Below are 13530 nucleotides of genomic sequence, written 5' to 3'. Positions count from 1 at the left end.
GCTTTGCTCACGTGCACACGTGCTCTTCTGCGCAAGCGCAAAAGCGTTTTGATGATGTCGGGGTCGGTGGGTGGAGCCTCCTGTCGGTTTATAGAACCGGTGCAAACTGGGGGTAACCCACCACTGCTATTCACCAGAGGTGGTATTCAGCCGGTTTGGACCGGTTCACCCGAACTGATAGTGGAAATGGCAGGTAGGGTCGCCCACCCTCCCCAGCTCTATGTCATTCTATTTAGGCATGTTTTTAAGGCCGGGTGCATGCGCGGAAGGCATGCATGGTCGCATTTGCAAATGGGTAGGGAAAGTAAGTGAATAACACCCCTGGTATTCACGTACATATGTATGTGCATGCACACACAGTTACAAAAATAGAGAGCATACAAAGCATATTGAAGGTATGTTTCCAGCTAACAGTTAGAACATAAATGGGAACTGTTTCCTATGCCCAAAGCATGGAAGATTGCAACATCTGCCATGATGAAGAGTGAAGAAATCATATTAAATCATTTAACACAGCACACTTGTTCTTTTCCCCACATCTCCCCACCCCTTCATATCCTCTGTCATGGATTAGGTAATCATTGTAGTTGAGGCAAGCTTAAATCAATTTGCAAGGCACCAAAATACTATATAAGTAGAACAGCACATCTTAAAGCTAGCTATATCCCTTTGCCTTGGCTTGGAAGCAGAAAAACAGCAGCCAGGATGAGAAACCTCTGGCTTGTGCTCTTTGGTGGGGCAATAGCTTTTGCTTTGCCTGTAAAACATGAAAAAGAAAAAATGCTTCTTATGCAGGTAAGGCCAAAGATGCGAATGGAAGTGTATATTGATGCAAGGTAACTGTACATTTAAAATAATGTAAGAAATATAAGCAATAGCACTTAAACTTTACAGCACTCTCTAAGTGGTATATTAACTATCTAATCATTATGTTTTCTTTATCACACACATACATGCATACATGTAATTATTTTGTCATCTTCCAGAAGTACGTAGAAAATGTGGGATTAATAAAAATAGAAAAAGGTAAGAAAGTGATTACGAAAAGCCACACTCTTGCAAAAGTTGAAAGATGATAGCTTCAAGGAATAGAGAAGTAAGGCCCTGAAGACGTATTTATTTCATCAAGCCAGCCTATCTTAAATGGTTTTTTAATGGGATTTTAAATTTTATAGATTTGGGGGTTTTAAATTGGGAGGCCGATCGATTTAATTCTTTTAATTATCTTAACTTTTGTATTTTATGTATTTTTAATTCTGGCTGTTCACCGCCCTGAGTCCCTTCTGGGAGAAGGGCGGTATACAAATTAAATAAATAAATTAAAAAAAATAAGTATCTATTTATCTGGAGATTTAGTATTACACAATAAAGTGTTTTACTTGGACCTCAGGTTATTTATAACCAAACATCTAAAATCTAAAATGTAATCTAAAATCTATGTAAAATATAACGGAAAGGGTAACTGCGTTCAAATACCAAAATATTTTCTTACAAAGAAGACATCATGAATAATAGTTGGACTATTCATACCCGTCCCAGGAAGCATCTTGGACAGTTAAAATGATGAAGAATTTGGGAAGATCTAATTTTTACATCCAGCTCAATGTTGTAATGGAGTACAGAAAGCTGTGAGAGTTGTTATCATCTACAGTATTTCTACTCTATTGTGATGCTGGATAGATTGCTGATAATATATTCTTTTGTCCTCTAATTTCTATCTTTTATAAAATGTAGAACAAGTACAACAAAACTAGTGCGTTCATATTGGCCTTAAATAATTAGATATGCATTTGACCAGAGACTTCTTAAATCATTCTAAAATGTAAGCAAATTAATTAATAGAAGTCTACCATTTTCTATTTCAGAGGTACCTAGAAAAATATTACAACTTCACATCAAATGGGCAACAAGTCTTTAGAAGCAGAATCAGCAGGCCCATGGCAAATAAGATCAGAGAAATGCAAACATTTATGGGATTAGAGGTGACAGGTGATATAGACTCCAATACGCTGCAGGCAATTCAAAAACCCAGATGTGGAAACCCAGATGTGGGCCAATTTGCCTTCTTTGCAGGTCAACCCAAGTGGCAGAAGAAACATCTAACCTACAGGTAATCTTTCAACTCAAGTTCTCAAGGGAAAGGTTGACATAATTCATATTGATGCTGAAAGCTTGAAAGGAAGACCTCCTTCTGAATTTGGTTCCCGTTTATTTTTTTCAAAGGATACTGAACTACACACCAGATATGAAAAGAGAGAATGTTGACGAAGTCATTAAGAAAGCTTTTAAAGTTTGGAGCCGAGTTACACCTTTGACATTCCAGAAAGTTCCAGGTGGCAATGCAGACATATTTATCTCTTTCCGTTCTGGAGGTAAATTAAGCTATTATTTACATACAATAGTGGGACACGGTAGCTCAGTGGCTAAGATGCTGAGCTTGTCAATCGAAAGGTTGGCAGTTCAGCAGTTCGAATCCCTAGTGCTGTGTAACGGGATGAGCTCCTTCCAGCTTCCAGCTTCTGCCAACCTAGCAGTTTGAAAGCACGTAAAAAATGCAAGTAGAAAAATGGGGACCACCTTTGGTGGGAAGGTAACAGCATCAACATCAACATCAAACAACCTTTGATGTTGAGTCATGCCAACACCACGGAGACATCTTCGGACTGCACTGGCTCTTCAGCTTTGAAATGAAGATGATCACTGCCCCCTAGAGTCAGGAATGACTAGTACATATGTACGAGGGGAACCTTTACCTTTACATGTACAATTTGATAATATGTTCCACATATAAAGGGTTTATGGAAATATTTAATGTATTCATAATTCTTACATCAGGATTTTTCTTAGTCTTAGAAATTTTCACTTGCCAAATTAAATACACTTTCTACCAATAGTATTTAGATGTTTTAAACTATTTGACATCTCACTTTAGAATTCTAGGGCTTGAACTGATCCCTCACTCTTTTTGCAGTGACTTTGATGAAAAACTTGTATCTCTTTGTTTTTATAAACAATCTTGTTAAATTCATGATTTTGTTACCCCTTCCCCCCTTAATGATTGCAAAATTGACAGTTCTGTGAATGATGTTAGTTTTCTGACTGGGAGCCCATCATCTATGTTTGTGATCAGTATCTTCAAGTGTCAGACTAATTAGTTGGAGTTCTAAAATTAAAGCCATTAAATTCATTAGCTTGTTAAAATCCTCGATAGAAATAAATTTCAGTTCATCTGATCCTCCTCATTTCTTCTGTTGAATCCAAGCACAATTTAACACATTCTCAGTTTTGCTTGAACCTGATGAAAAACGAAAGACAGAAAGTTGAGTATTGCTGTAATGTAGGTGGTGTATTACAGAAAATCTATTTCTAAAGTTTACACAAAAACACTAATTCGTGTCATGGACTAAAGCAATGTCTGAGATGAAGACGATAAAATATTTTTTCTGTTATATTTAGCTCATGGAGATTTCTATCCTTTTGATGGACCTGGTGAGACACTTGCCCATGCTTATGCTCCTGGTCCTGGCATTGGAGGAGATGCCCATTTTGACGAAGATGAATTCTGGAGCTATGGCATAGAAGGTAATAATAAAGATAAAAGATGTGACAACAAAATCATATTAAACATTGTTCTTAAACATCCCAAAGATGCTTTTTCAAAAGGCAGCTGGGCTTTGTTTTTCCTTGAAGAACATTTGCTTCTTATCCAAAAAGCTTCTTCAGTTCTGAAGTTTCTTGGATGAGAAGTGAAACATCTTCAAGGAAAAACAAAGTCCAATTGCCTTTTTAAAAAGCATCTTCAGGACAACCATGACCTGGATGACTGAGAATTTCCATAGACCTTCTTAAATATCCTTGTCCTCTATAACAAAATTGCACAGAAAAATAAGTTTTTATAGTGACAACTTACCAAAATGGGGTGATAGCTTTTATCAAACAATGTTTCCTCTTATAATTGCAGTAATTTAAAGCAATAACATGTGAACATATTAGAAATGTTATTATAGGAGATTGTTGACTGTAGATAAGTAAAATGTGATAAGTACACTTACGGTTACGTTGACATCTACATTGATAATGTCTTTTGGTTCCCATTTATGTTTAATTTTTCTTTTCATTGTTTTCATATTGACTTTTAACTAGTTAACTAAAATTGAATGAAAAATAAATTAGCAAGTAACAGTGCAATGATAAAATCAGGAGCAGGCATGGGACAGGGGCTACAAAATATAAAAACAGAGCGCAGCGCTGGAGAAGCTTCTTGGATGAGAAGCAAAACCAGGAGTGGGCTGCTGGGGGTTCGCAGGGGTTCGGGAGAACCTCTAGCTAAGATTCTGTGCAGTTTGGAGAACCCCCAAATCCCACTCCTGGCTGGCCCCTCCCACCCCACCCCACCCCTCCCAGGAGTCTCCACGCGACCTGTTTTGCATGCAGATAAGTGCAGGGCATGCACGGAGGCTCGGCAAGGGCAAAAAATGGGCCTACTGGAAGTTTGGGCCTCCAGAGTCTGGAGAGGCCATTTTCGGCCTCCCAGAGGCTCGACAAAGGGCTCCAGAGCCCAGGGAGAGCAACCCCATCCCCGCTTTGGTGCAGGAGGCTGACTAGGCCACACCCACCATGGCCACGCCCACCTAGCAACCGGGCAGAGAATCCCTTGCTAAAATTTTTGAAGCTTACCCCTGAGCAAAACGTCTTCAAAGAAGAACCAGAAAGTCCAGTTGCCTCTTGAAAAAGTACCTTTGGGATAAGATTTAGAATGGATGTTTACAATATGATGTTTCTTATCGCCCGTGTAGGTACCAATTTATTTTATACTGCTGTTCATGAGTTTGGCCATTCGCTTGGACTCTTCCATTCTCAAGATCCTAATGCAGTGATGAGTCCAACGTATAAGACGCCCTTGGGAAATCAACCGATTCTATCTCAGGATGATATTGCTGGCATCCAGTATCTCTATGGTAATTTAGAAAATGCATGTAATCTAAAATATTGAACCCTTTAACCATTTCTGATCTGAGAGAGAACTAAACTCAGGCTCAGTTATCTAAAATGTCTGCATGTTTTAAGTCACCTCTTATCAGCATGTAGATAAGGAAACATCAGCTTTTCATCAGCCTAAAATGATAGTTGGGATTTCAGCTTCCAGCCAACACAAACCTCTGGAGGTTACCAGATTCTGGACTTTATGCAAAAACTTTGTGTATATTGTATGCTTAGTCAACAGGGAAGGATTTTTTCCCCCCTGCTAATTTTATGCATCTGACATTCTTTTAGGAGCATCATTAAATCTACCTCAAGACCCAGAAGAAAAGGATGAACCAAGAAAACCCAACAGCCCAGGCAAACCAGCATTACCGTCTGCTTGCAATCCTGATTTGACATTTGATGCTGTGACCACTTTTCGGGGAGAAATAATGTTTTTCTGGAATAAGTAAGGCCTGTAACTTCCAACCAGAATTATCATCTTCTTCTTCCTCTTCCTCTTCCTCTTCCTCTTCCTCTTCCTCTTCCTCTTCCTCTTCCTCTTCTTCTTCTTCTTCTTCTTCTTCTTCTTCTTCTTCTTCTTCTTCTTCTTTTCTCTCTCTTTTTTTTTTCTCTCTCTCTCTTCAACGCACACAGACAATAATGCTAGAAAATGGCAAGAAAGTTGCCAAGTTCTGGTCACGTGACCACAGACCTTGCAACCGGTAGTAAATCCAAGTTGGTTCCCAAGCATTGAAAAATGATCACATGACTGTGGGGGGGAGGGCAGTTCTAATTTCAAGGACAGGTTATAAATCCCCCAAATCCTAGCTTTTTTGAAGTCCATTGTCACTTTGAACACTCATTAAGCAAACAGTTGTATCTCAAGAGGCACCTGAAATATTTATATAATTTTTTATCAATTAAAGGCTGTAATCATATTTAATAATCCTACCTTCTGTTTTAATGCAAAAATTCTATGAAATTATCTTATGAGTTGCATGCAGCCAGAGGATAATGAATTGCTTTTCCATGATCTGCACTGTTAAAAATTGAATAATAAATCCTAATATCAAATAATGCCCTGAATAAATGCCTGATAGCATTTAAAATGTCTTTCACAGCACCTCATTTCTTTTTCCTTTTTCCTTTTCTAACTCTTGTCTCTCTCTGTTTAAGGAAAAAATGCTGTTGCCAAGATTTGACATTTCAGATATTAAAAGTTATTTTAAAGTGCTTTCAGAGGTGCAGTGCTTTAAAACATATATGTGTTTTTAATAGATATTTTTGGCGAAAACTCCCCCAGTACAGACAGATTGAGTTGAATCTAATTTCTGAATTTTGGTCATTTCTGCCATCTGGAGTTGATGCCGTTTCTGAAAATAATGAGAAAGATGAGGCATTTCTTTTTAAAGGTAAGCTATTGTTATAGATATACTAGGGCTCTCCTGCCCTTGTTCTGTATTTGATTCAAAAATGGTATTTTCTTGAAAATCTGGATGAGAAAATAGCAGGTCTTTGACTCTTTAAAGCAGTCACCTCTTTTCCTGGAATTGTGTGGCAGTCTTCTGCAGATGTAGGGGACATCTTTGAAAAGATGCAGCTGTTTTAAAGATTTGCAAGTTGGGGCTAAATTCATGCCCTCAAGTCACGAGTGAAATGCTACCAGTTTACTCTGGTTCGGGCAAACCGGTAGCGGTAGCAGCGCATGGTTCAGGGAACCGGTAGCAGCGGCAGCGTGAGGCTCTGCCCACCTGCCCGGACGTCATTATTTCCTTGTTTTAACTAGGAAGTAACCTGTTTTTGACCCTCTGCGCATACGCAGAAGGCTTTGCGCAAGCACAGAGGGTCCAAAATCAGACTTGATGATGGCGCGTGTGCACTTCCAAACCGGTAGGGAAGGTAAGTAGATTTCACCCCTGCCTCAAGTTCCCTAAAGTATCTTTTGAAAGACAGATCCATGGTGCTGTAACACAACTGTGAATTCTGGGGTAAAAGTACCAATTTAGCAAAATAATTTTGGTTCATTCAGAAAGCAAATAATCTCAGGCAAATAACCTGTCTTTTCTACGTTGCCCAGTTTATTTGACTTATAGGCACTTCTTGCAGGTTTCCTATTCATTCACTTCTAGATATCCTTGGTACTCATAATCTGCTTGATTACAGGCAACCAGTTCTGGGTCGTGAAAGGAGATTACATGCTTCCTGGGTACCCCAAGCCCATCCACAGTCTGGGCTTTCCCAAAGATGTCGCAAAAATTGATGCTGCAGTTTTCAGTGCCAATGAAAGGAAGACATATTATTTTTCTTCAGACAGATACTGGAGGTATGACATAAAGTCAAATGCAATGCAAGAGGACTTACAACTTACTTTCAAATGTCTTAGGCAAACATTTTAAAGAAAACATACTAAATGTTAAATCCAGCATACATTTGAGACTCCAACTAATAAAACTGTCACTTCCTTGGCTGTATATTTCATGTCGCCCCCCCCCCCCCCAAAAAATGTGGGTAATTGATAAAAACAGTGCATATCGTTTGTATGCATAGTTTATTTTAGCGGCAAGTGGCAACATGTTCTATTGCATTATATTATATTGAAGAGCCGAAGTGGCACAGTGGTTAGAGTGCAGCATTGCAGGCTACTTCAGCTGACTGCTAGCTGCAGTTTGGCAGTTCAAATCTCATCGGCTCAAGGTTGACTCAGCCTTACATCCTTCCAAGGTGGGTAGAATGAGAACCCAGATTGTTGGGGGCTATAGGCTGATTCTGTAAACCGCTTAGAGAGGGCTGTAAAGCACTGTTAATCAGTATATAAGTCTAACTGCTATTGCTATACAATTAAAACAGTATGGCGTTATTTCATTTCCAAATTGATTAGTGCCCTCTAATGATAGCCACAGGTATTATTTGATTACCGGATAGAAAATTTTATTCTTTTCAGAAAGCAATTATTGTAGAGCTGGATTTGGGAGATGAAAAGTAAATTGAATTACAGTACATTTTCATGTCTATAAAGTGCATTTACTGATTAAGCCGATAAGGACAAAACCTTATGTACTGTATTTTAGGTTTCATATCTAATCTATAAATAATACAGATTAGTAATAGTTGTCAACCTTGGATACAGAAGGTCCCAATTTTAATTTCTGGTATCTCCAGACAGAGTGGAAAAGACTCTGGTCATGGTCCAGAAAGCCTCTGTCAGAGTACTTGATGAACGTATCTTTTTTTTTATGTACACTGAGAGCATATGCACCAAGACAAATTCCTTGTGTGACCAATCACACTTGGCCAATACAAAACTCTATTCTATATGTCATTAGTCTTGAGTCCCTTCATATCCACAAGAGATTTAAGTCCAGCTTCCTTGAATTCCATTGACTTTTATCTACTGCCAATTTACTTTTGACTGTTAGTAGTTCAGATTCTTGTAGAGAGTACAAGAATAACTCTGTATTCATTTGAACTGCCTTGGCTCCTGATTTTCTGCTCTTGACAGAACCTTTAGCCTCCATGGCCAAAATTCTAATTTCCAAATTTTCCATATAATGATTTTTAGCACTATTCTCCTGTATTTGGTCAGACTTTATCTTGAGCATGATGTTTAGGTCTGCAGTATCACTAGTTAAAAGGGATGAAGAAAAACTGAAATATGTTCCAGAAAGGGCAACAAGGGCCATCTAAGGACTAGAAACTAAATCCTGTAATGGAACATTTAAGGAATGGAAAATATGTACACTTATGAAATCTGAGAAGGAATACGAGAATATTCTTCAAATACCTAAAAGTACGTCAAACACAAGGTCAAGGAAGGCCTGTTGCCTCTTGTTCCAGAGTGCAGGACATGGCATGGTAGATATAAATTACAGGAAGACATTCCAAATGAATGTTAGAAAACTTCCCAACAGCACTATAACAGTGGAAATGTTACAGAAACAACAGAGGGTTGTTTTCCCTCCATTTCAGGTCCAAGCCTTCTGCCTGGGACTCTTCTGTCACCCTGCATCACAAGATGAGCAACATTTAAATTTGATTTGATAAATTTGATGCATAAAAGCAAATACTTTAATGTAGATTTCTTTTCTGGATATTGAACTTGGATTCCTTTCGAATCCATGATTCTAACTCCAATTTTGGTTTGGCTTACGTTTCTTCCTTTTTCCTTCCTTTTCTAAGTTATGATGAAGACAGCAAAACCATGAACAGAAGTCCCCAAAGGATCCAAGATGGCTTCCCAGGTATCTCAGGCAAGATTGATGCTGTCTTCCACTACAATGGTAAGGAACAACTTTTAGAAGACCTGAGTAGGGATTTTGTGCAATATCGCTTTTTTTTTAAGGAAACATAAACAAAGCTCAATTGAGCTTAGGATAAAGGTCCTTAATCAGAAGCTCTGAAGGGCTAAATTATTTAGTTATGTCCTTCAGAATTCCCCCATAAGGATATTTTTTTGGAAAAGGATATATTAAAGCAACTGTAATTAATCTTTATTTGCTTATTACAACGTATAGGCCACTCCAGTCAGAACCAACCTGGAGTGGCAGATTAACTGCTTGCAATTGTAATCATCTAAAATTGAATTCAATGTTCATTTAACATTTATATTTGTCCATTGATTTCAATGCAAACCTCTCTTTGCTCATCAAAGAATTGTGCCCCCCACCTCACCCCAGTTTGGATGAGTAACACAAATCTTAAACCTTAAGTCTCTTTCTCAATTTTATTGCTCGCAAAATGTAGTCAGAATCTGTCAGAAAAATCATTCCGGTCAAGTGTGTTTATTGTTGCATTTCCACAACAGCTGAAGTAATTATAATGACTCTACCCCTTGTTAAGTATTTTTCCATTTGTTTGAAAATGTACATTATATTCCTTTATGTTTGCTTTCTTTCCCCTTTGTAGATGTGTTGTACTTCTTTAAGGGAAGAAATCAATATGAGTTTGATCCTAACACCAGAAGAGTTACTCGGATCCTAAAGGCCAATAGCTGGTTTTCATGCTGAGAAGATAAAGAAAAAACTGATAAAACATAACTGGCTACTTTACATTGAATGTAATCCAGTGTTATGTGTGTGTGTGAAAATATAATAATTAAAATAATATAATGAAATGAATGTAATATAATAATACAATACAATATAGTATAGTATTCTATTGATAAGAATAATTATCCTATATATGATAACTAGGGAACGTGATGGCTCAGTGGCTAAGATCGAAAGTTTGTCGATCAAAAAGTCGGCAGTTCAAGCAATTCGAATCCCTAGTGCCGCGTAACAGGGTACGCTCCTGTTACTTGTCCCAGCTTCTGCCAACCTAGCAGTTCGAAAGCACGTAAAAATGCAAGTAGAAAAATAGGGACCACCTTTGGTGGGAAGGTAACAGCGTTCTGTGCACCTTCGGCGTTTAGTCATGCCGGCCACATGACCACGGAGATGTCTTCGGACAGCGCTGGCTCTTTGGTTTTGAAACAGAGATGAGCATTGCCCCTAGAGCTGGAAACAACCAGCACACATTTGCAGGGGAACCTTTACCTTTACTTTTATATGATAACTGCTGCAAGATCATTGCACGCGCAAAAATGGAAAGACTAAAATACCTAAAACAGAGGAATGAATGGTGAAGATGACAGAATTAGCAGGGATGGCAACATCGATTTGTCTGATTAGAGACAAAAAAACATTTATTAGTGACAGAAAATCCCTTATGGACTTTTTTTCTGAAAAAAATAATAAATTGTGATTTATGGGTTTGATGATCAGAAAGGGTAGATTTTGGAAAGAAGGAAATGATGTTGTCATCTTTAGAGAGACAGAGAGGGTAAAATATAAATCTAGTAGGACCTGCTATTACAAAGATCAGAAACTGCTCCTTTATAACTTTTCCTTTCCTTTCTTTTTCTTCTCTGCTTCTTTCTTGGCACGTTTTCACTTATTATTTTTCTTTACTTTTTTTTCTTTCAAAATCTGTATTATTCTTATTTTCTTAATTTTTTTAAAATAAAAATTATATATGTAAAAAGAAATCAGCCGTCCTGTCATCAATTCACCTTATCTAAGTTGATTATAAATCAACTGTGGCGAAATGTCTATGTATATGATTAGAATGATCCTTTGGATTCTGCTAAATTGACCTGCCAATTTTTAAAAATGGAAGTCTAAATGGCAGGGAATTTCAATCAAAACAGTCACAATGATGGATGCCACTGCATAGTTTGTGATCACAGCTATCATTTTATTACGAGTAAAAAGAAAAAGAAAAAGGTAGGGCTTCAAGGAAGCCATGCCAAGCACTTGACTTTTTTGAGTCAACCCATCTCCATGGATATCTTTGGCCATTTGTTAGCTGAACAAATGTAAGTGTTCACGCCACATACAGGCATTTAACTATCTGTACAATCAAATGGTGCCCATTTATACCTTTCCCAATCTCACAGAAAGACCAGCTCAATTATTCTGCTATGTCTGTCAGAAAATCTGGTAGATGTTCTGTCAGTGTAATGCAGGTTTAACGCTGACCAGCCATTGTAAGGATGTGGCCCACTGAGGATGAGTCAGCAGGGTTATTGCTGCTATCTATATAAGGGAGGCCATGAGAGGGCGTCTCTCTCTCTCTCTCTCCTCATGTATGCATTGTAGTTCTCTGTGTAGAATTGAAGATCAATTGCCTGGCTTTGCTTAGCACATGTATCTATATATACTGTATATAACTTGTAGATAAACCACTATTTGAAAGACCCCTGTGTCCTGTATTTTGCTCCTGGATTGCCTCAAAATAGTAGTCGTGCTGTAAACATTCTGACATGTTCTTCTCATCCATTACACAACAAGATAAATAAGAAGATACTTTGCTGCCCCCCCCCTTTTTTTTTTTTTTTGATTTAGATGCCGCCCTTCTCCGGAGTCTCAGGGCGGCTTACAACACGTTAAGCAATAGCCTTTAAGATATATCCAAATTTGGCTGTTTGAAAAGGCTGCCTCAAGGTATTTCTCAACCTTGGCCACTTGAAGAGATGTGTGAGACTTCAACTCCCAGAATCCCCTAGCCATCCATGCTGGGGAAGTCCACACCTCTTCAAATGGCTGAGGTTGAGAACCATTGGGCTACCTCATTCTGCCGAATGGAAAGCCTGGGTCTCTTAACAAAAGGTACTATTATATCCATAGACATACTGTATTTTTTAAAAAAAAGGGTGAAAATCTGGGTGCGTCTTATACTCCAAATGTAGCCCCGCCCAGCTTCTCAAACGGGGGTTTCAGAGGCTGAAAAAAGTATCAGAAATGAAGCTTCAGAAAAGAAGCCCCCAAACAGAGCTTCAGAGGCTTTTTTTCTGAAGCTCTGTTTCGGAGGCTTTCAGAGGCAAGAAAATAAAGTTTTTTCTGAAATGGAGTTTCAGAAGTTTCAGAGGCAGAAAAAAAAGCAAGGCACAGAGCTCACAACCAAGGAACCTGTTGTTAAAATTCATCTCTGGGAACAGCTGATTGGGGGTATTCCGGGAGGCTGATCCACCTGCCAATCAGCTTTTTTCTTATTTTGCTCCCCAAAAACTAGGGTGCGTCTTATACTCCGGTGCGTCTTAAACTCTGAAAAATACGGTAATTGAAGAGCAGATTTAGGAGAGAAGCTTTTACATCCAGTGCTACATAAAAACTTCAGGGACCATACACAAGTTATCAATGTGGAGTGTCTGTTATGCACACTATAAAGTTGGATTATACCGTAGGCTGGTTTTATAATCTCTGGAAACTTCTCAAACAATTGGAAAGGATCTGAAGTATTTCTTATAAAACTTATCACTCAGGATACAGTTCCAAGACAAATCCATTCCGTCACGTAATAAAACTCTTCCAGGCATTCATTGACACATATATTGCAATATAACAGAGAGAAAACATTGTATAAACCTTTCGACATTTGAAGTGCATTATTTCATTTTTAATGGAGTTCCACCAGTCCTGAGCTTTATTTATAGCACTTCAGAGTTGTTTAGCACTGAACAGTTGTTCAGTGCATACTCCCTGATCAAGCATGCCAGAGAAGATGTAATCTAATCTCTTCTGTAAAATCTCCAGTGATGGCGCACCCATAGCTTCTGAAGGCAAGCTATTCCACTGATTACTTGTTCTCACTGACAGGAAATTTATTTATTTATTTATTTATTAGTCATATTTCTATGCCACCCACTCTCCGAGGACTCTGGACGGTTTACACCAAAGACAGTATACTAAATAGCATATTGCCCCCAACAATCTGGGTCCTCATTTTACCCGTCTCAGAAGGATGGAAAGCTGAGTCAACCTTGAGGCGGTGAAATTTGATCCGCTGATCTGCTGAACTAGCAGTCAGCTGAAGTAGCTGAAGTACTGCACTCTAACCACTGCGCCACCTCAGCTTTTCTTAAATTTCTCCTTAATTTCTTCTTAATTCTAGGTTAGATCTCTCTTTAACAGATCTTCCACTCATTACCTTTTGTCCTGCCTTCAGAAGTTTTGGAAAGTAGACCAACCTCTCTTCTCTGTGACAACCTTTCAAATATTGACTCTTATGTCACTACTAGTCTTTCTC

General features: G+C 38.4%; 1 protein-coding gene across 1 annotated transcript; it reads left to right on the top strand.

The window, feature by feature from the left end:
• The first annotated feature begins 679 nt into the window (after nt 1–679).
• On the top strand, nt 680–10978 carry LOC117664145 (stromelysin-2-like). The gene is made up of 10 exons (XM_034414967.3): nt 680–795; nt 1866–2110; nt 2224–2372; nt 3457–3582; nt 4797–4958; nt 5275–5431; nt 6244–6377; nt 7129–7288; nt 9142–9242; nt 9868–10978. The coding sequence occupies exons 1-10, from the start codon at nt 706–708 to the stop codon at nt 9966–9968; spliced, it is 1425 nt and encodes a 474-aa protein (XP_034270858.1). The 5' UTR covers nt 680–705; the 3' UTR covers nt 9969–10978.
• Nucleotides 10979–13530: the final 2552 nt, after the last annotated feature.

This window comes from Pantherophis guttatus, chromosome 5 (genome assembly GCF_059756535.1).
Source record: "Pantherophis guttatus breed Tessera chromosome 5, ASM5975653v1, whole genome shotgun sequence".
NCBI lineage: Eukaryota > Metazoa > Chordata > Lepidosauria > Squamata > Colubridae > Pantherophis > Pantherophis guttatus.
Note: the sequence above shows the minus strand (reverse complement) of the source record. Positions and strands in the feature narration are given on the sequence as shown.